The sequence below is a fragment of the Oryza sativa genome, chromosome 5, assembly GCF_034140825.1.
Source record: "Oryza sativa Japonica Group chromosome 5, ASM3414082v1".
Classification (NCBI taxonomy): Eukaryota; Viridiplantae; Streptophyta; class Magnoliopsida; order Poales; family Poaceae; genus Oryza; species Oryza sativa.
In genome coordinates, this window is record NC_089039.1 from 5,947,151 (window position 1) to 5,970,430 (window position 23,280).

General features: G+C 38.0%; 1 protein-coding gene, 1 long non-coding RNA gene and 1 pseudogene across 2 annotated transcripts; 2 read left to right on the forward strand and 1 right to left on the reverse strand.

Moving 5' to 3' along the window:
- Window positions 1–1,287: 1,287 nt before the first annotated feature.
- On the reverse strand, window positions 1,288–3,734 carry LOC4338042 (uncharacterized). The gene is made up of 4 exons (XR_001545692.2): window positions 3,127–3,734; window positions 2,925–3,057; window positions 2,250–2,340; window positions 1,288–1,505 (listed from the first exon to the last, which is right to left on the reverse strand). It is a non-coding gene; the product is annotated as an uncharacterized lncRNA (long non-coding RNA).
- Window positions 3,735–4,427: 693 nt separating this feature from the next.
- Window positions 4,428–7,169, forward strand: LOC136356538 (protein FAR1-RELATED SEQUENCE 5-like; annotated as a pseudogene).
- Window positions 7,170–14,898: 7,729 nt separating this feature from the next.
- Window positions 14,899–21,616, forward strand: LOC4338043 (lysine-specific demethylase JMJ703-like). Its single transcript, NM_001420247.1, has 12 exons — window positions 14,899–15,120; window positions 15,523–15,851; window positions 15,953–16,033; window positions 16,118–16,195; window positions 16,301–16,768; window positions 17,120–17,344; window positions 17,469–17,630; window positions 18,180–18,548; window positions 18,628–20,068; window positions 20,276–20,379; window positions 20,458–20,655; window positions 20,953–21,616. Exons 2-12 carry the CDS (start codon window positions 15,525–15,527, stop codon window positions 21,214–21,216), a joined length of 3,717 nt encoding a protein of 1,238 aa, NP_001407176.1. The 5' UTR covers window positions 14,899–15,120; window positions 15,523–15,524; the 3' UTR covers window positions 21,217–21,616.
- The last annotated feature ends 1,664 nt before the right edge of the window (window positions 21,617–23,280 follow it).

Sequence of the window (23,280 nt, forward strand, 5' to 3'; positions counted from 1 at the left end):
CCCGTTTCTTCAGGGATGGATTGTCAATGTTGTTAGGTCCATCACTCCATCTCTGTCCAAGGAAAAAGAAAGAAACAACATTGTTAGGTCCATGGCCAACAGGCCATGAAATGCTTGATGCCGACCTACTACTGCTTGATCTTCTCTCCTCTCGATTGCAATCTAGTGTAGATCGACTTGTGTGAGAGCTAATCTTGGCACCCTCTTCTTCCTTTTCTGTCATTCTGAAGTTCAGATGTCAACTGACAGACCAGGTTTATGAAACCCACCAGCCATCGGGCCAGCACGGCCCGATCGGCACTTCGTGCCGGGCCGTGCCGGCCCATGGGCTGCGCCTCCCGCCCAGGCACGGCCCACCAGCTGTCGGGCCATGCCGGGCCAGCCCGAAGGCGCGGGTGGCCCATCGTGCCTTTTTTAAATAAGTCTAATTTTAATCCCTCCTCTTTGGGCTGTGACATAATATAGCGAAAATAAGTCTATTTTCCATCCCTCCACTTTGGGCTGTGACATATATATAGTGAAAATAAGTCTATTTTTCGTCCCTTTTCTTTAGGATGACATATATATAGGTAAAATAAGTCTATTTTATGTCCCTATTCTTTCGACCGTGGCATATAATATGTCTATTTTTACTCCCTATTGTTTATGTGTCGGGCCTGGCATGCGGCCCATCGTGCCGTGCCGGCCCAACGTGCCAGCGGAGAGGCCTAGGCACGGCCCGGTGGTCGGGCCGGGTCGGCACGAGCTCGACCCTTGACGGGCTGTGCCGTGCTTAGGCCAGGCCAAAACGCCGTGCCGTGGGCCGGGCCGTCGGGCCTCAAGCCTTTTGGCCATCTATAACTCTCACTACAAGAATATATTTAATCTATGACGAAAAAAATCGTCATGGATCACTGAAAATTCGTCACAGGAATTTGTCTGTGACGATTATACTTATCGTCATCTATTGAGCGTCACAGATTAAATCTGCCGACGTTTTCTCCAAAATCGTCACGGGTCAGCACAATCTATGACGTTTTTAACCGTCATAAAACGCTTATAGGCTCATGTAGTACAGCCAAGCCCAACCTTTGTGACGAAATTAAACGGCACAGATGATTGCCACGTGGCGGCCAACATGGCAGGTGACGTGGTTGTCTTGACACATGTGTGATGATGTGTCACTGATGACGTGGCAGCTGACATCAGCAATGTTTTTTATACGACCCATTGATTTTTAAACAACCTATTATTTTTTTACATTGGTCCATTAATTATTTAATGACGGCCCATTATTTAACTGTAAAATTTATATGAACATAACTATTTTTATTTATATTGGATAAATCATCGAAGTTACAGCTCAACGGTACATTTAAAAAAAAAGGTGCAATGGCAAAAAAAAACTGAAGTTCACACAATTGTCTCACTAATTAAAGCTATCTACAGCTTTCTACATGTAGAACTGATTCATTGGCCGTTTCTCTTTTCATCTGTAATCTGTAAATCCTTTAGTCTTCTATATCCTGCAAAAACAAAAATCAGGCAAGGTATATTAATGATTCATTTGAGGTAGTGACCATGTCGAAAGTCAGTGTTCACATTTCAACAGAAATATTCAAAATCCAAGTAAAGACTAAGTGTTCTAAAATGATGTGCATGTCATCAAGGAATTACTAGATAGCATGCTCTATACCAACTTTTTGGAACTATTCAACTCCTGAATAATTTGCATACTTAACTGCTCTTGATGAATATTCTCTAGATAGCATTGGCCATTGGATGTTACTAGAAGAACAAGCGTGGCTTCACGCTGCGCACGTTAATATGTGGATGATGGTGCAGAAAGTGCAAAACAGATACATGTTAAGCAAAGAAGAGAAGAACAACAACGGAAGGGGAAGAAAAGAAAATGGAGGCATAAAAATAACATAGAGAGCATGATCAACTGTTCTTTTCAGTGCCCACTTCTCCATTGTCATTTTGGAATTAAGACCCAGTCGCAATATTAACACATTTTGGAAACAAGAACAAAGTAAGCTTGTTAGTGTCCCATGGCTTCAAACAGGGAAGGATTGATGGCATCATATTACACATCAGCACAAGTAATAAATGTCACCCATCTAACATAATTCATTACGCTTGGGAAGAGCATTCGGACTGAAAATTGAGCTGTTTCTTTTATGGCAAGTATGTTACTCCCTAACAATACATGCTTGCAAGAGCTTTATCATTTCCCACAAACCTAAATAGATGGATGATGGAATTACCTCTCACAGTTGTAGGCAAGTGAAGCCTCTGCTAAACGTCTCTTTTCCCCTGTGTACTCCTGATGCTTCCAGTTGTCAGAGTATCATCCATCTGCAAGCACAAGAATAATTCATAGTGAGAAACAAGACCATCTTCGACCATACGAGGAAGACCATCTTTAACCATACGAAGAACAAGAAATAACAAATTTGCACTTATTTTTCTTTTCTTTTTTTTTGACGGCAAGTGGATATGGTTTTGTTCCAACCACATCTGGACAATTGTTTCATTGTTGTTTAAGCGCCACTTAAATTACTCACATGACAAATAGATGAGATTATCAATAAAATAAGGAATCGGTCTGAGTTAAGCTAGATTACAGAACTGCGTTCTCGCAAGCGAAAAGCAACAGAGTTGCTTGAGGGTGGGGGATCAAGATTAATCATTCATGGGTCAGCAATTAAAACAGGATGAGAATCTTTCTTGCTAAGCCTGAGCTGATGCAAAAGTAAGGGCGTCCATGCCAAATGAACTAATAAGGCACAGTAAATAAAAATGCACATTATCAGTAAACATAATTCTCCCATTCTTCATTGAACCTGGTTACCTGAAAAAAATGGCATGCAAGGGAATGGCGAGAAGAGGAAAAGAACATCAGTATCTTAGTGTTTGAGGATACAAGAGATGAGCACAACCTTGGCTGAAGTAAATCAACCCACCACATGCCGAAGCACACCAACCTGATGCACATGCGCAGGTACATATCCATTGAGCATTTGACAACCCGAGCAAAACCAAATTAGATGGAACATCCTGATTCACAAATTCCTGGCAACACAACCATTCACCGATTAAGATCAGCATTAGCGCACAAATCAGGGTGAAGAAGGGGCTTACTTATCCAAATGAGGAGGCTGACGATGTCAACTTTGATATTTTTGCGGGGATGAATTGCTGCAACCGGCCGGGGTCCTCCAGCCACTGTCAGGACTAGAGCGATGGAGAGACTTCCTGGATCTGGTCGTCGTGGTGGCTTGGGTGGAGCAGATCGGGAAGGGCCGGCGGGGAGGGCGTGAGGAGGAGCTCAAGGCGGCGACGTCGGAAGGGAAGCCGGTGGAGGCCGAGGGCGAAGAACGGCAGGCCGGCGCCCGTCGTTGTGTAGCTGGCTTCCAAATCCGGCCAGGGGCAGTGGGCTCCGGAGTAGCCGAGGCGACGACGTCATGGAGGTTGGGGACGTCGCCGCGACCGCGACCAAAGTGGACTGCCGCCGGAGGAAGTCGTCGAGCGCGTCCTCGGCCTCGAAGGCGACGTCGCGGGTCTGGCGCACCGAGCACGCCGGCACCGGCACACACCGCCGAGCCCATCCTGATGAGCGAGGAGGCGGCGCGGGGCGTCGGCGATCGGCGGTCGAGGCCGCCGCCGCCGGTGCCGAGCCCGCCGCTGCCGTCGGTGAGAGAGAGAGAGAGAGGAGAGGAGAGGATAAGGACGGGGGAAGTGAAAATATCAGGAGGGAGGAACCGGCTCATCAGACGTTGTGGAGGAACGTGACAGTGTAACGTAGTCGAGGCAATCCACCGTCCAATCTAATCCAACGCCTCTCCGCTCGTTGCTCTATTTGTTAACTTAATTAGTGTTTTGGAGGAAAAATAAACATGATAACTATGTTTGCCGCCAAAATCACATATCGCTTTCTCTTCTCTTATGTGCTCCTCCTAACAGAACCTTGAATTGACGAGGTTTGGTTCTAATCATTACTCTGCATCTCTGCCACAAGCCCATAACATCTCGCCTCATTCATATCCTGCAATCCTGATTGGTGGAGACAAGCTGCAAATTCCGATGGAAAACCAGATCAATGCTGATTCAAACCAGGAGGGAAATCAGACTAACAGAGAATCAAATGAGTAAGTGACTAGTTCGATTATGCTTCACAATAATATTGATTTCATCACCTGTTTACTCGTATAATAAAGATCAAAATGATCCGGTAGATAAAATCATAATGGTATATACTCTGAACAACATATTATTTGGAGCATGGGTTCAGAGAGCATGAACCAGCAGTGAAGTGCAACATATATACTAGTCAATAGTCATACAATAAACGTATCATTGAAAATTATTATGCATCAATAGTTTTTTTTTCTGTGTGTTTTCGCAGAGCAAATCCCATACCTAGTTGGATACCTCAAATAGGCATGAAGTTCAGCACCTTAGATGAGGCTTGAAAATTCTGGGAGTACTATGGAGGTCAGATTGGGTTTAGTGTCAGAAAGAGGTACTCAAACCCAAGTAAATTTGATGGGAAAATTACTTCCTGCAGATATGTTTGTAGCAAGGAGGGTCACCGGGTAGCTGATAAAAGAGATCACAGTACTAAGCAATCGCGAGCTGAAACTAGGACTGATTACCAAGTCCGAATAGGCCTTACAATAGATTGAGAAACAGGAAACTATGATATATTTGATCTTGTTCTTGAGCACAATCACATGCTCCACTTGAAGGAAACATGCCACCTTATGCCATCACAACGAAAGATTTCTGAAGTCCAGGCTTTCGAAATTGAAATGGCCGATGATTCAGGTATTGGACCCAAAGCTGCTCATGAATTAGCTAGTAGACATGTTGGTGGATCTTGCAATCTCAGTTATACTCGTTAGGATCACAAAAATTATTTGCGCACTAAGCGCCAAAGAGAGCTAATGTACGGTGAAGCAGGTAATATGTTAAAATACTTTTAGGACAAAGTCACTGAAAATCCATCTTTCCATTATGCCGTACAATTGGATTGTGAAGAGCAAATCATAAATATATTTTGGGCTGATGCTAAAATGATTATCGACTATGCTCATTTTGATGATGTTATAACTTTTGACACTACTTTTGGAACAAACAAGGAGTATAGGCCATTTGGTGTATTCACTGGATTCAATAATTTTAGAGAAACTGTTATTTTTGGTGCTGCCCTCTTATATGATGAGACATTTGAGTCATTCAAATAACTTTTTGATACTTTTCTGGCAACACATAATCAGAAGCAACCTAGAACTATATACACAGACCAAGATATTGCAATGGGAAAGGCAATTGAGCATGTATTTACAGAAGCATGGCATGGAATATGCACTTTTCATATAATGCAAAATGCCACCAAGCATTTACCTAGTAATAGGAACAGTGAAACAAATCTGCTTACAGAATTCAGTTCTTGCATGTATGACCATGGTGATAAAGTGAAGTTTGAAGAAGCTTTTGATGCTATGAGAAAGAAAGTACAAAAACAAACATGGCTTGATAGCATATATAAAGTAAGGGAGAAGTGGGCAGAATGCTACATGAGAAATGTTTTTACATTGGGCATGCGAAGCACACAATTAAGTGAGAGCCTGAACAATGACCTGAAAATTCACTTGAAATCGAGTCTTGATATTATTCGATTTTTCAATCATTTTGAAAGGGTTGTGAAAGGCAAGAGGGACAATAAACTGAAATCAGAATATGAATCCAGGGAAAAACTATCTAGAATCAAGATGAGGTCACCCATGTTGCTCCAAGCAAATAAGATTTATACTCCTGTGATATTTGAATGTTTCCAAACAGAATATGAGAGATCTACCGCGGCATGCACTAAAGTATTAGATGAGAACTACCAGTTCGCAGTAGCAATTGGTACTCTTTCTTATGATCCAATATTTGAAGAGGAATACAATGTTATTGGCAATATTTCTACAGAGACAGCTTCATGCAGCTGTGGTCAGTTTGAGAGAATAGGGATATTATGTGCCCATGCTTTGAAGGTCCTTGATTTGATGAATATTAAGTTACTACCACCTCATTACATTTTGAAACGATGGACTCAAGAAGCACGGTATGGAACTATTCAGGATTGTAGAGGAAGGAATATTATTGAAAATCCAAAGTTGGCTGCAATACTTAGTTACAAAGTTCTTTCTCATAAATTTGTCAATTTGGCTACTGAAGCAGCCAACTCTGAAGAATGTTGTATTCTTATTGAGAATACACTCGATAGCTTTAGCAAGCAAGTTAAAGGCCGAATGAATGCATGCCAAAGTAATCATGATGCTGAATGTGATGAGCAAATGATCCCAGAAGCACCAAAAGAACATCTAAGAGCTGCACGGCTGAAGAAGAAACCTGTTCAGAATAAAAGCTCAAAGAGACAACGAAATTGGACCGATAAACAGCACAAGAAAAACAAAAAAGCACCGGCTAAAGTTACTGATGCACATCAATCTCCTACCGTATGTTTCTTTATCATATAGATTGATTTTCTTGCCTTAGTTTTTTCTTATTGTGAAAATATATCATATTTCTTGTAGACCTTCACACTATTATGTTACCCAGGAACAAGAAGCACAAACTCAATTAGCTGCAGAGAATTGTTGTAGAAGAAATGAGAACGATTTTCAGGGATATGAGTTCATCAGTAGCTACACTGAACTACTGACGGTAGACTTCTTTGTACAATTCCAATTATCTTGTATTTTAAGAAATTTTAGAAACAATTTGTTGTCCTATGCTAACTTATTCTCTTAACAATGCAGGGTTCCAGTGTGAGATTTTTTATCATTACACGACTTTGTAAGACTTGCTGCTTAAAGATCCAAGCTATTATTAGAATTTCATTTATTCAGTTCTATCACATATTTGCAGACTCAGTTGTGTTACAAAATGGATACGATCAATCTAAATTTTTTGAGCTAAATTATTTGAGGAGAGGTTTCAGTGTCCTAGATGCCTAGTAGATGAATGAAGCCGCTAGCTTTGCTGTTAATCAGTTAATTAGCATGATCATCAGCAGTTAATTATAACAGAGTGTCTCTGACAACTACCAACTTGCACTTAACAAACAGAGCAGTGGGCAGAGAGGCGTTGGATTAGATTGGACGGTGGATTGCCTCGGCTACGTTACGCTGTGACATTCCTCCACAACGTCAGATGAGCCGGTTCCCAGGAGAGAATGGGAGAGAGAAGAGGAGATGAAAAAAAATTGAAGGGAGGAGGAGGGAAAAATATTAATTTCAAAATATTAAAACTTCGAATCAAATTTTATCATATTAAATGAACTCATATCAAAAAACTATCAAAAATAAAGTTGTAGAACTCATTGAGATCTACCAATTTTCTTTTGGTTATTTTTCCATCTGAGTTTGATTGTACTATATAAAATTTGAAATTTAAAAATATAAGCAATTCAAATAATTTTTTGGGTAGTAAATGACTTCAAATGGGAAAGTCATCAGCAACAAAGTTGTATAACTTATCAAGGTCTACAACTTTAGTATTGGTCATTTTTTTATATGACTTTGTTTGAACAGTATGAATTTGAATTTCAAATTATGACAAATTCAAACAGCATTTACAAGTACTAGATGATTTGAACTGAAAAGGTCATCAATAACAAAGTGGTATAACTCATCAAGATCTACAATTTTTATTTGGATCATTTCTTCATCCGACAATGTGATTTGTAACATTGTTCATAAAATGTACATATATCTTATATAGTTTATAAACTATAAGAGAGATATGTAAATTTTGTAAACAATGTTATTATCACTTTACCGAATGAAGAAATGACCAAAATAAAAGTTATAGACATTGATAAGTTATACAACTTTGTTGTTGATGACATTTTCAGTTAAAATCATTTAGTATTTGAAAATGTTGTTTGAAGTTGTCATAATTTGAAATTTAAACTCAAATTATTGAAACAAAGTCATATAGCAAAATGACCAAAACAAAAGTTGTAGATATTGATGAGTTATACAACTTTGTTGTTTATGACTTTTTTAGTTGAAATCATTTATTATTTAAAAATGTTATTAGAATTTGTCATAATTTGAAATTCAAATTTTGTATAAGTCAATAAAACTCAGATGGAGAAATAACCAAAATAAGATTAGTAGATCTCAATAAGTTATACAACTTTGTTTTTGATAACTTTTTCACATAAGTTCATTTACTATGACAAAATTCGATTCGAAGGTTTAATATTTTGAAATTAATTGAAAGGAGGGAGAAAAAATGGACTTCTCGGCGATGGAGGAGCAAAAGGCCTGTTACGGGCCAGCCCTTTTGCTCATAAAAGGCCCGTAACAGGCCTTTTGCTCCTCCATCGCCGAGAAGTCCATTTTTCCTCCCTCTGTTCAATTAATTTCAAAATATTAAACCTTCGAATCGAATTTTATCATACTAAATAAACTTATGTGGAAAAGTTGTCAAAAACAAAGTTGTATAAATTATTGAGATCTACCTATCTTATTTTAGTTATTTCTCCATCTGAGTTTAAGTGACCTATATAAAATTTGAATTTCAAATTATGACAAGTTCAAACAATATTTTCAAATACTAAACGATTTCAACTTAAAAAGTCATGAACAACAAAATTATATAAATCATCAATATTTACAAATTTTTTTTGGTCATTTTTCTATATGACTCTGTTTCAATAATTTGAATTTGAATTTCAAATTATGACAACTTTAAACAATATTTTCAAATACTAAATGATTTCAACTGAAAAAGTCATCAACAACAAAGTTATATAATTCATCAATATCTACAACATTTGTTTTGGTCATTTTGCTATATGACTCTGTTTCAATAATTTGAATTTGAATTTTAAATTATAACAACTTCAAACAATATTTTCAAATACTAAATGATTTCAACTGAAAAAGTCATCAACAACAAAGTTATATAAATCATCAATATCTACAACTTTTGTTTTGGTCATTTTGCTATATGACTCTGTTTCAATAATTTGAATTTGAATTTGAATTTCAAATTATGACAACTTCAAACAACATTTTCAAATACTAAATGATTTCAGCTAAAAAAGTCATCAACAACAAAGTTGTATAAATCATCAATATCTACAACTTTTGTTTTGGTCATTTTGGTATATGACTCTGTTTCAATAATTTGAATTTGAATTTCAAATTATGACAAGTTCAAACAACATTTTCAAATATAAATTATTTCAACTGAAAAAGTCTTCAACATCAAAGTTGTATAACTCATCAATATCTATAACGTTTATTTTGGTCATTTCTTCATCCGATAAAGTGATAGTAACATTGTTCACAAAAATTACATATCTCTTATATGGTTTTGAAGTATTTAAATCGTGACGAAATTGCTATAACATCATAGGTTTTGGGCCGGTTTATGATGAAATCAATAAACTGTCATGGTATTATGGGCCTTATATCCATAGTTGCATATCCGTGATGATCTCTAAAAACATCACGAAAAATTTCGTCAAATTTCGTCACAGATTAAATAGATTCTTGTAGTGTCTACTTAGCTGACAGATTGTTGCTCCTATGTTAGGGCAAGATCAACATGTTGAGTAACTTTAGCTTTAGGAGTCAAACAAATGCTGGCATTTCTGTTACTCATACTCAATGTATGCAAAGATGGAATTGAACTTGCCTGTGTTTACTGAAAATTGACCAAAACCGGTCAAATTCACATGTGATGGAGGATGCCCAAAACCAATGGCAGCCTGGCCTATTTGCCCCCTACAACTTGCAAAGAAACAAATCCAAGCCTGCACCAAAGTGGACCATGAAAGCCCACATAACCTATCTCAATTTTACATTGAAGTTCAAAGCTTAAAGCCCACACAATACTTATCTCAATCATTCATCCTACCTCCATGTTTTAATAGATAACACTTTCAACTTTTAGATAGATGTTTCGTTTTATTTAAAAACTTATGTAATTATCATTTTATTTTGTTGTAAGCTGTTTTTTTAGAAACACGGTACAAAAGCAGATACTCAAAGCGCGCGTGCAGTCACCCATATGAACATACATATGCACACCTACCCCTATGAGTACTTCCGAAAGACTGAACCACCATATCTTAAGATTGACGAAGTTATCACGGACGCATCGCTATTGCTGGGTACGTCATCTACCACTGAAAAAATAATTAGCCGTAAATGCGAACATCTAAACTCGGGTGGGCTGGTTCCACCATAAAGAACCTAACCAGTAGAGCTACTCTCACTTCGCGTTGTAAGTTGTTTAAGTACTTTTAAGTATGATTTATATCTTATAAATTATCAAACGTGTTTATAAAAGTCACCAGTGTTATCTATTAAGAAAATTAAAAAAAAACAGAGGGAGTATTATGAACGGACAACTTATATCAGTTCGGTACTTTGGTAGTGGTTTTAACTAATTAAGTGTGTGATATTCAAACCTTTAGCTGTATTACCATATGTATCCGCTTAAAAAATCCAATAATAACATATGTGATTATACAACTAGTAAGGGCATGTACAAATATAGAGTCTAATATGAGCTCTCTGTATTAATTAATGTCACTAGAGACTATCCTCCTACCATAGTAGAGACAATAAGATTTATATACCATTAATGCACTAAATATTTTTTTTATTATACTTCTTTCCTTTTCTATACCCTCATGCAACAAACTTTCCGTTAATAAATGCTAAGAGTTGACTCTGAGCCGTTGTCATGCGTAGCAACGATGTTTCTCATTTCTTCCCTCTCTTTCCTCCACGTAATCAAATTTACTTCCATGACAACGAAAAGAACCCGCTATTAAACACCATTGTACATACCCTAACAGGGCAGTTTATAGCGCCATATATAGTTTGATTTGCTACCAAACTAAAATATGTCAGACAAAATTTTTGAGGGTTGGAAACAAAACACGCCATAAAAAAAATTGACTCTACCCTGATTTAGGCATTGCTCTTTTTTTTTAATCGCTTATTTTCACTTAACTACATCTGTTCTCATTAAAACTACCCTACTAAAATTTAGTAATGACCTGTACACCAAACCAATCTGGCTATACTTTATGAGATGAACACACTTTTTTTGCTTTGACTTTTTCAACTAATTATGCAACCATATAACCATTTTAACTTTCATCACTTTTCATGTCAGATGTGGTTTAGCTAGCTATACACATAGGAGTAGAACCAAACCTTGTTTGGGTAACCCAATTCCCCAGAAGCCTGTCTCCATTGATGGGCCTGAATTTCACTACAAATTCTTAGCCCATTACCAGATGCCGAACAGATCTGATTTTAGTGGGCTTCAATTAGCTGTATATGGGCCTTTGTGTTGGACTAGTGTATATCTAAGCCCAAATTAGGCCCAAAATTTCACTACTGATGTGGGCCCACGAACCAGTTCAACGCGGTTGGAAAGCTTATCGTGCAAGCAAGCAGCATGGCTGACGGAGGCCGGTGGATAACTACGACACCTACCGTATCCGACATTTCCATTTTCCCCGTAAAAAGAACAATTTCATTTTTCCTTTATTTTCTCACCCGCGCTTTTTTTAATTACTCCCTTCATTTCATATTACATTTGACTTTGTTTAGTCAAACTTTAAGTTTAATCAAGCTTTTTTTAAAAAAAAAATAGCATCATCTAAAATATTAAATTAGTTTTATTAAATCTAACATTGAATATATTTTGATAACACTACTATATTTCTATAAACCAAATTTAACTAGTAAAAAAAATCAAACGATGTAATAAGAATATATAAGCACAAATAAAATTCCGCATAACATTTTTCAGAAAGATCACTCAAGTATACTGAACAAGGCTGCAGTGTCCTACTGTTTATGGCTCTAAAAGAAAATAAAATAAACTGATGCTATATTCCTGGGATTCACAGGGAAGGATCATTTGCTATACTTTTGCTATACTTGCACGTCACACTTTTTTGCCCTTTCAACAGAGCAGAGCATGAAAGCTGACCGGTGGGCCCCACCATGCCACTCTTTTACTCCTTCCTCTACCTGCCATCTATCTCCCTTAATTGTTATTCTCTGTGATCCGCTTGCGCCACCGACTAATCAATGTGCCTAGCGACTAAAATAACCCCCAACCAAAGGACAAACACGCCCAAGGTTTTGGTCCAAGGACTAATGCGGTGTTTGATCCAGGACTATTTTATTCTCTCCCGCATAATTAGAAGTATTAAACGTAAATTAATAATAAAATTCATTTAACAACCCTAAACTAATTCGCGAGACGAACCGATGATTAGCCATGTGATGCTACAGTAAACATATACTAATTATAAATTAATTAGGCTTAAAAAAATTGTCTCGCGAATTAGCTCTCATTTATGTAATTAGTTTTATTGTTAGTCTACATTTAATACTTCTAATTAGTGTCAAACATCCGATATAATAGGGACTAGTACATGGATCAAAACACCATCCAAACCCTTTTTTATTCCTCCAAGCTTACTCTGTTTTATTTACCACGCTAACCTCTAGTTTTATTCATGTAAGCTAAAAATAGTTTCACATGAGTTTATATGCTATCTTAGGTAGTGATTAAGAACTTATAATACTTACTCTAACCTAGGGTACTACAGTACTATACTTAATACTACTACTCTCTTTGTTTTATTTTTTTTTAAAAAATTATAGGTTGAGGATTAAGAAACCACGTAAAATTAAATAAAAGATGATTGATTGGTTGTAATGAGAAAATATGTGAAAAAATAATAGATAGGTGAAAGTGACTGTAGTTTAGGACAGTATGAGTACTAAATACTAGTAGGTGGCTTAAGAGCAATGGCGATGTATAAAGCAGGTACGACGCTATATTCTTGTATTGGTAAAAATTTGCTTTAGATTAATCATGTAGGAGTATATATCAGATACAACTGTTTTAGTACGATAAACAATAAATAAATCTATAAGACATCGTATCAAATTAAAAAAAAGACAAGTGGTGCATTAATGTATGCACAAAATGTTATATTAATTTATTAGATAGTTGATATTTAAATCTTACTTTTGGCATAGGTATCAATATTTAAACAATTAATCAATAAGAGTCGATACAACAATATAGGTTCAAGCTACTAATTTGGAACTTCATACTTTTATATAAAATTATGGTCGTTATTTCGCTTGACAAATTATTATTATTTAAGTTGCTATTTCATTTTCAAGCCACTAATATAGCTACAAAGTTACATGTTATTTTATATTGGTACCTTTATACGGTAATTCATTTATCTTAATAGCGATTTATATCATCGCTATTTAAATACTACCTCTCTGCGTCTAAATTAATTTTTATATTCATAGCTAAAAATATGTTGTGATTATAACGATTTTAAACAACTTCTGATTTTAAGGAAAAAGAAACCATCTAACCCAACCCACGGGATTTTCTTTGCAACCCACTATCTCCAAACCAAAATCCACTCTTCTGCCCAACTCCGCCTGCCTGTACTACTACCACTGGTGCAGCTTCCTGACCTGACATGTTATAGGAGGAGGTGGCCACTGTCAAGCTAGAGCTTAGGTCAGATTGGCTTTGGCTTGGCCTGGCCTGACCTGCGGAAAATTGTTGCTACTCCAGGTTAAGGATGGTGGTGAGGATGATGAGTTGAACACAGAACTATCAATTGAATGGAACAGTTTGAAGTGATGGGATCAGTCCGCCTCAGGAGCGTGAATATAAATAATATAATTAATTCATTTAAAAAAATCAAGTTATTTTTATGAATAGTATATATTATAGAGCATGAGTATACAAACTTCTAGCCGGCAATGTTCAGCCACAAAGGTTTAGCGGTTAGGAGTAGAAATATCATCATTGAAAATAGATAAAAGAAAAACAAGATAAGAAGAAAATGAAATAGTGGAAGAATATGGATAAATTTGTAATTAAAATTATAAAATTTTAATAGTGTTAATAAATTATTGGTGAATGGAAGTATATCATATAATACATGTGAGCAATTTATTCCCTCATATGCGGGGTTGGTGACTAACTTCCTCTCTTTATTATCTTCTCTCAAAGTTTAGTTGACAAATGTCTCGGTTTGAATCGAATAAAAAACAATTTAATTAGATTTTTTTTATGGTCGTCCATTTGCATAAGTAACTAATATTTACCAGAACGATTTATATTTATGGTAACATATATTTTCGAAAAAAAATCAAATGTTATACTGTAAGTTTCAACTATCTTACAATTTAAATTATGCATATTTATACTACGATTTTGTATCATATAACAAAATTTTTCAATGTTCACTATATAGGAACTAGATAAAAAATTATTTACTTCCTCTATTCTAAAATACTCCATCCGTTTCAGGTTATAAGACTTTCTAGCATCGCTCACATTTATATATTTGTTAATGAATCTAGGCATATATATATATATAAATATATATATATGTCTAGATTCATTAACATATGCATGAAATATGTGCAATGCTAGAAAGTCTTATAATATGAAACGGAGGTAGTATAAAGATTTTTAGGTTGTTTAATAAATACCAAGATCAGTTCAAGAGACTCCTTTTTAAGTCACTTTACTTGTTAATTTTCGAACTTCGATTTGCTTAGATTCCATCTCTAAACATCCGACTGGCTCCAAAACTATTGTTAAAATAATATTACTCATATAAACCCGTGCAAAAATGTTCATATGACGGTACAAAATTTGAACCCTAGAAATCCATATATTTCGAAATGGTAGGAACATTTCATTCAAAAAATATAATAAGTTCAAAAACAAAACAAAACAAAATATCAAAAAAAAGGGGAAAAAGTTAGGAAAAGATAACCCCATATCTGATATTCCCAGCGTGTCCCTGCGTAAACTGTGCGTCTGTGCCTGTGCCTGTGCCTGTGCCTGTGCTTGTGCCCAACAAGAGGAGAGCAAAATTTCCCCTCGTCGTCAGCTCGCTCGCCTGCGCCACCGCCGACCCCCCATCCATCCCTCCCCGGCGACGGCGACCGGAGCAGAGGGGGGTTAGGCTCGCCGCCGCCGCCGCCGCCGCCGCTTCTGCTGCTTCTCCCGCCGCCCCGCATCGCATCTATCCCGGTGAGCATCCCCTACCCACGCGCTTTTTGCCACGAATTTGTAGTTGTAGAGAGACCTGGAACTGGAAGCCCTTTTTCCTCTTAATTTGCCCTTAACCTTGATAATACTAATAGCAAAAAATAATAAAATAGTAAAAAAAAATTGGGGGGTTGAACTGAGCTGAACCCCCCATGTCTCATGTTTAGATCTGTGCCCCTGATGTGCCTGCCTGCTTTGGAACGATTTCGTTGTGAGTTGATTCCAATGGTAGATCCATTTCTTCAAGATGTGTTGTGATTTTTTTTCTCAAGGTTGTGGATCAGGATCATGGCCTAAGCCGTGAAATGCAATGAACTTGACAGATTGAACCATAAGCAAAATTTGTTAGCTATCATGGTGAAACTAATTTTTCTTCTGATGCAGTAATGATGGGGGTTACCACCACGCTCAACGAGGACACTGAACCCTCTATTCCACCTGGATTTGGACCTTTTGCTACCCTTCCGTTATGGGGAATCCACAATGATGCCAAACCTGCTGTTACTCATTCTACTCCTGTTCAAGCATTGCAAAGCATTAGAAAAGACAGCGAAGAATGCCAACCCAGTGCGGCTGTGTCTCGGAGTGATACACCTTGCAGCACTTCCGGAACCCAGACATGCAGAAAATCACTGCGTAACAGACCCCCAATAGACTATAGCCGCTTTGAACATATATCGGATGAAGATTCTGATGTCGAAATAGTGGAAAAGGTTGGTACTCATGAAAGCCGCCACTCTTTTGTCAACATTTACCTGACATTTATACATGATGTTAATGCTTGCCATGGTATTGCTCTATTCTTTGGACACAGGATGTAAGTTCAACGAGACGCAGACAACAGCTACCGAAAGGAGTACTTCGAGGATGTGCAGAATGCAGTGACTGTCAAAAGGTTTCAAATCTATTGCCAAATTGCTATGCTACTTCCTTGATGATACTGTTGCCTTGCTTGCTTATTTGACTACATATTATTCAGGTTATCGCAAAATGGAATCCAGCTGGTGCACGCAGGCCTGTTCTTGATGAGGCTCCTGTTTTCTATCCAACAGAGGAGGTACCTTTCCCCTTGCTAACTGTTGTACTGTATTGTATTTAGTACTGTGATCTTTCTGTATTTATCGTCATATCCCCAGATTTGTGATATTGTCTCATGGATCAGGAATTTGAAGACACTCTAAAATACATTGAGAGTATACGGCCAATGGCGGAACCATATGGTATTTGCCGTATTGTCCCACCATCTTCTTGGAAGCCTCCATGCCTTCTTAAAGATAAAAGCATATGGGAAGGATCAAAATTCTCTACTCGGGTACAAAAGGTTGACAAGCTCCAAAACCGTAAATCATCAAAAAAGGGCAGAAGAGGTGGAATGATGAAGAGGAGAAAGCTTGCAGAGTCAGAGGAGAACAGTGCCACTGCTCACACTCAGACAGGGATGCAGCAAAGTCCAGAGAGATTTGGATTTGAACCTGGGCCAGAGTTCACGTTACAGACATTTCAGAAATATGCAGATGATTTCAGTAAGCAGTACTTTAGGAAAGATACATCGATGGATTCAGTACCATCAGTGGAAGATATTGAAGGTGAGTACTGGCGCATCGTTGAGGTTCCCACAGAAGAGATAGAGGTACTGAGCTTCTGTTGACTCTCAACAAATTATACTGACGTGCTTGCAATTTATACCTCAGTTGAACTTTGAAAATTTTATCAATTCCTAATTTTTGGATATGTGGTCTCTGGTCTCGGATTATGGCCCTGCTGGAGAGTTTCTAAATAAGTTATGGATTGCCTTGCTGTATATGCTATCATGACCTCCAAAAATTAGTGCTACTTTTACATAGCCATATCATTTGTAGATGAGACATTTTAGGCCTAACTGTATTGCTGTAACTGCATAAATGTTGTATCATGTAGGATAGTTTCCGTACAACTACTGTTGTTTTTCCGTACTTATCAGAAGATGTGATATATTATGTAGGTGATATATGGTGCTGATCTGGAGACTGGAACTTTCGGCAGTGGTTTTCCAAAATTATCTCCTGAGACAAAATCTGATGCTGAGGATAAATATGCACAATCTGGTTGGAATCTAAATAACTTGCCTAGACTACAAGGTTCAGTTCTTTCTTTCGAGGGCGGTGACATTTCTGGTGTTCTAGTGCCTTGGGTGTATGTTGGCATGTGTTTTTCATCATTCTGCTGGGTAAGATGCTTGTGATATTGCTTGTCATGACTTTCTGTTCTAGTTGTGCTTCTTGATTCTTTTTTTTCCCGAAACTATCCAACCTGAGATTTGTTACACTCAATTGTGTTATGTCTACTAACAGCATGTTGAAGACCATCATTTATACTCACTAAACTACATGCATTGGGGTGCCCCAAAGTTGTGGTATGGAGTTCCAGGAAAGGATGCTGTGAATTTGGAATCTGCAATGAGGAAACATCTACCTGAATTATTTGAGGAGCAACCTGATTTGCTACACAACCTTGTGAGTATCTTGATTGGCAGTTTTCTGTTTGTGCCCAGGAAGGAAGCCTTTTGTATCTAGTAACAACTAATGCTCGATAGACTCTGTGATAGCAGTGAATACTGGGAGCTACTTATAATCATGCCACATGAAATGCATTTTTGGAAGTTATAAGAAATAGATAATTTTCTAACCTTCTGTACAAAAGAAGGTATATTTTTGTAACATCATTTTCCTACTGCATTATTGTTATGGTAGTATGCCAGCAACCAATAACTTTTCAATTCTCTCTATTTTCCAATCACTACTAAATCATCTAACTTTAGACATCTTTATAACGCAAGACTCAGCAAGAGCTCACCATGTGTAAAACAGCACCAACACATTAACTATTCATGTGGTAGTAAAGAAATGGTTTGTCTGAGTGTCTAAAGCATTATGTTCTATTCTTTGAATTTAGACATAAGATTTTTAAAAAAAATGATGTGAGCACTTATATATGGGTTGTGTTTGCTATGATGTGTATGAGCAGCATTTTTATGTGTTTTGTTATGACAACCTCTACCGCAGGTTACCCAGTTTTCACCATCGCTGCTGAAATCTGAAGGAGTACATGTATACCGTTGTGTTCAGCATGAGGGCGAGTTTGTCTTGACATTCCCAAGGGCGTACCATGCTGGTTTCAATTGTGGCTTCAATTGTGCCGAAGCTGTTAATGTGGCTCCTATTGATTGGTTACCGATTGGACATAATGCTGTAGAGCTTTATCGTGAGCAAGCTAGGAAAATAACCATTTCTCATGATAAGTTGTTGTTGGGGGCTGCAAGAGAAGCAATAAGAGCTCAGTGGGATATCCTATTCCTCAAGAGGAATACTGCTGATAATATGAGGTGGAAGAGTATATGCGGAGCTGATAGCACTATATTCAAGGCTCTTAAGGTAAAGTCCAATTAAAATATGTGTTGTATTGTTTGTTTAAGAACTCAATGGAAGCTCATACTTAAAATTCTCTGTTTAGGCACGAATTGAGACAGAGTTGGTGCAAAGGAAAACTCTAGGTGTTCCAGCTCAATCAAGGAAAATGGATGCTGAATTCGATTCCATTGATAGGGAATGTGCCTTGTGCTACTATGATTTACATCTTTCTGCTTCTGGCTGTCCATGCTGCCCAGAGAAATATGCTTGCCTTGTACATGCAAAGCAACTTTGCTCATGTGACTGGGACAAAAGGTTTTTCCTATTCCGCTATGATGTCAATGAGCTAAATATCTTAGCTGATGCTTTAGGGGGGAAATTAAGTGCCATTCATAGATGGGGCGTCTCTGATCTTGGATTAAGTTTGAGTTCATGTGTCAAACGAGAAAAGGTCCAAGATTCCAAGACTGTTCGCAGATTAACTGATGGTCCAAGAAGGTCTTACATGTCACAGGCATCAGCAGTATCCTTGGTTTCTTCTTCTACTTCCAATGAACAGAAAGATGAAGGAAATAAGATCATGAAGATAGCTAGCCCACAGACAAATAATGTGTGCCCTTCTGTCGAGCAAAGGAAATCAGAGAATATTTCACCATTGAAGGAGCCATGTGTAAGGAATGAGTTGTCATGTACAACAAATTCTGATAGTAACGGATTGCAATATAATGGAGGACTTGGAGGCCATAAAGGATCTGCACCAGGCTTGCCAGTTTCTTCTAGCCCATCATTTTCTTCCAACGTTGCAACAAGGCCCATTAGTACTTCAAGTGTATCCATGAAAATTGTGCAAGGCTTGGTGGCATCTAAAAGTTGTATACAAGCTTCCTCTCGAACTGGAGACAGTAGATCATTGCTTGGTGAGCATCATAACAGATCACCGGCAATGATTCATGATGGAACCAACATGAAGTCCAGTTTGGAAAGCTCAAACAATTCTTGCAGGTTGATTGCATCTGACTATAATGCAACTCCGTGTCATTCATCCAAGGATCAGGTATTAGTAACACCAGGGACTAATGCCTCAGTAGTGACTCTGAAAGATAGCAGCCAGGTCCATAGTGCGTCAAGTCAGCAGTTTGTCAGAACTGGCCCATGGACACAAAGTGCTTCTCATGAAGCATCATCACCTAGTACCTCTGCTTTGAAGCCTTCTTTAGATCCCCCTGCCATGAAAAATCTGTATGGGGGTTTTACTCAAGGCAGTGCCCATCCTGGACCTCCAAGTTTCAGTAATCAGCAACCAAATGATGGGCGTCTTCAAAGAACATCTGAATCTCTACCAGGTGTGGAAGCTAGAGCTAGGGGACATCCAACTGTCACGGCACAGCCTGCACTAGAAATTCACAGCAGGAATGGAGGTGCACAGAAGGGTCCTCGCATAGCCAATGTTGTGCATCGTTTCAAGTGCTCTGTTGAACCTCTCGAAATTGGTGTTGTGCTATCAGGGAGGCTGTGGTCTTCAAGCCAAGCAATCTTCCCGAAAGGTTTGCATTTTGACAGATCATTGGCAGTACCTCAATAAATTTAGTGTTTAGGTCAAAGAATTTCTGTTATCCGGGAGCTTAGTGTTATGTCTTTGCATCCATGAATTTTGCTGTCTTTGATCTATGGTAGTTATACTCTATAGTAATTCTGCTGTTGTTTTCTGAATGGCTGTACTCACAAATGTTACACTCTCTTTGTAAATGCAGGGTTTAGAAGCAGAGTGAAATACTTCAGCATTGTGGATCCAATCCAAATGGCATACTACATATCGGAAATACTGGATGCTGGGATGCAGGGGCCTCTGTTTATGGTAAATTTAAGTTTCTCAGCTGTCTTTATGTATCTGTCTTAGCATCTGTACATATTATTGCTCATTTCATTTTTGCAGGTAAAATTAGAGAACTGTCCAGGTGAAGTTTTCATTAACTTATCTCCAACCAAGTGTTGGAACATGGTCCGTGAAAGGCTGAACATGGAAATAAGGAGGCAACTTAATATGGGAAAATCAAATCTTCCTACATTGCAGCCTCCAGGATCAGTTGATGGTCTTGAAATGTTTGGTTTATTATCACCACCAATAGTTCAGGTGAGACATTAATGTCTGGTATCCTCATGATTGATCTCTAAGGCCTGTATTGGCATTGCGAGGCCCTTTTTATAATAGTGATTTATGCACTTATAAGTGAAAGGAAATATATATTAGTATTTCGAAGTATTTCATCTCTTTTAAGATTCCTTAAGATGGCATGAATGACTGGAGTAACTAGCCCTGCTGCAGGCTTACATGCTAAGCTTGTTAATTAAGCATGTAGTTGATTACCTGTAGCTTTGGTCTGTCAAGTTGATTTGTTGGAGCCAATCTTTGACACTGCAACTTAAACAGGCAATTTGGGCGCGGGACAGAGATCACATCTGTACAGAGTACTGGAGATCAAGGCCCCATGTTCTCATTGAGGATCCAAACAATCGGCATATGTTATCTCAGGGTCCACCTCTCCTTGCCCTGAGGGGTCTCATCCAAAGGGCTAACCGGGATGAATTGCAAGTCCTGCGGAGTTTGATGACGAACAGCAACAATTTGGATGATAGCTCCAGGCAACAGGCCGCGCACATTATCGAAGAGGAGATTGCGAAGCAATTGTGCTGAGAAGGGTAAATACCGGCTGGCTGTTGTACTTTAGATGGCATGAATATTTTTTTTTCCGACAGGGTTAAGCAGATCTAAAACCGAGGCTTGCTTCTCCCCTTGCCTTTCATGCCCATTCTTTCCATTCTTGAGCCCATACCATAAGATTTATGCTTCAGGTGACTGTTGTTTCATTGACTGACTTGTGTACATACAGATGTGTTGTGTTCCTAAATGCTAGCCAGCTGCCTCATCTTTCCTGTAAAACTCATGTTGTGTTCAGCTGTCCAGTTAAGTAGGGTTGCTTCTAGTTCAGAGATCTTTGGACAGTCAAAATGTCCATGCCAGATGTATCTGCTATGTTATTACTTTCCAGTCTAACAGTGATTTTGTGCTGCTGCTAGCAGGCACTCGAGTTTTCTATTCCTTCGTACTCACTCCATCCTATAATATAAGGGATTTTGGAGGATGTGACATTTCATACATGTCCAGATTCATAGTCCTATAAAATACCACATCCTCTAAAATCTCTTATATTTTGGGACGGAGAGAGTAGGCCAGATTCATAGTCCTATAAAATACCACATCCTCTAAAATTTTTTATATTTTGGAACGGAGAGAGTAGGTTACTTGTTATGGCTATGAAGTATCCACATTCACTCGAAAGCCTTTTAGGCTGTTTGTTCAGTACATCATTACTCATGTTTGCTCTTTGCTGAGAGGAATTCCCTCTGTTAGGAGAAGGTAGTATCACAAAAGGTATTCGTAGTACTTGATTTTACTGTTTACTTTTAAAATCATCGCTTTCTATTTTCAGATTAAAATTGACTATTTTTTTATTTAAATATTTTTGTCCTCTTTTTAATTTTGTTAGGGATGTTAGACTGCGCTGAAGCCCTCTAAAAGGTGTGCTCTTTTGTTGCCTTTCCCAAATTTTACTTTTCACATGTATGTTTTCCGAACTGTTAAGCGGTTTGTTTTCTTTGCAAAAAGTTTATATAGAAAAAGTTTTTTTTTAAGCTAATACTTCCTCCATCCCAGAAAGATGTTCCATATTATGAGACAACTTAGCTTATAGTGTAAATTACCAACATTACTAATCTACCCTCTATTTATTTGCTGCTGTTAGAATTAATGAGCATGCACTCAATTCAAATGAGTGGACCAAAACAATCAAGGGGAAAACCAGATGGCCTACAGAGCTGAAACGATCACATTTTTGGGACATTTTATGCTTAATTAATTACTTAAAAAAAATACCCGTGCGTTGCAACGGGAAGAAAAGATGAGAAAATTAAGGAGAAGTTGAGAAATATTTACATTATGTAATTAACATACATACAAATTTCCTGGAATAATTGATATTTTTTAAGTAGGTAGGTGTTTAAATTAATTTAAAAGTAAAGTAAGTGTGAAAATAAAAGGATATGGCTGGATTTAATTTTTATGAAGTTTTCCATGATTAATTACACTCTCTGGAATTTTCTTAGAGCTCAGTTGCTATCATTTCAGTATTTATTTTAAAAAATCTAAATAAAAACCCTCCTTTCTTTCTGGGCCATTTTCAGCCCGTTTCCTTCCTCGGCCCGTAGCCTAGCTGGCCCACTTTTCTCCCTTCTCATCCCCTCCGCCTCAGCCCGCAAGTACGCATCCGGCCCAGCAAGGCACTACAAGTATCAGCCTCCCCCATTTTTTCTCCGTAAAATCCTGCCACGTCCTTGGAGATAATATGAAATTAACTAAGGGGTTTTGATTCTTATCTTCTACTCTTTCCGTTTTTCTAAGAATCAAAGCAAAACCATGTCGTATAGATGTCGGAAGCGAAACCCTAGTTTTTTAGTCTGAGTCCGTTTCTCTTCAAAAACCGTGCACAGACGCGCGAGAGGGGAGGAGGGACAGACCATGGAAACGTGACATGGGCCTGAACAGATCTAGAAGGGGAATAGGAAATCATGGAGCTATAAAGAGGAATCGGACAGAAAAAATGCACACTACACGTGGAGGGAATCGGGTTAAAAAATCGCAACAATCGCGCTATATACGGGAGGGAATTGGAATCAAAAATCGCGCAGGACGATAGTACGA

Coding starts and splice junctions, on each gene's coding strand:
- LOC4338043 (NM_001420247.1), top strand. CDS start 15,525: ATGATGGGGGTTACCACCACGCTCAACGAGGACACTGAACCCTCTATT. Junction 16,769..17,119: donor TTCCCACAGAAGAGATAGAG/GTACTGAGCTTC, acceptor TATATTATGTAG/GTGATATATGGTGCTGATCT. Junction 17,345..17,468: donor GTTTTTCATCATTCTGCTGG/GTAAGATGCTTG, acceptor GTCTACTAACAG/CATGTTGAAGACCATCATTT.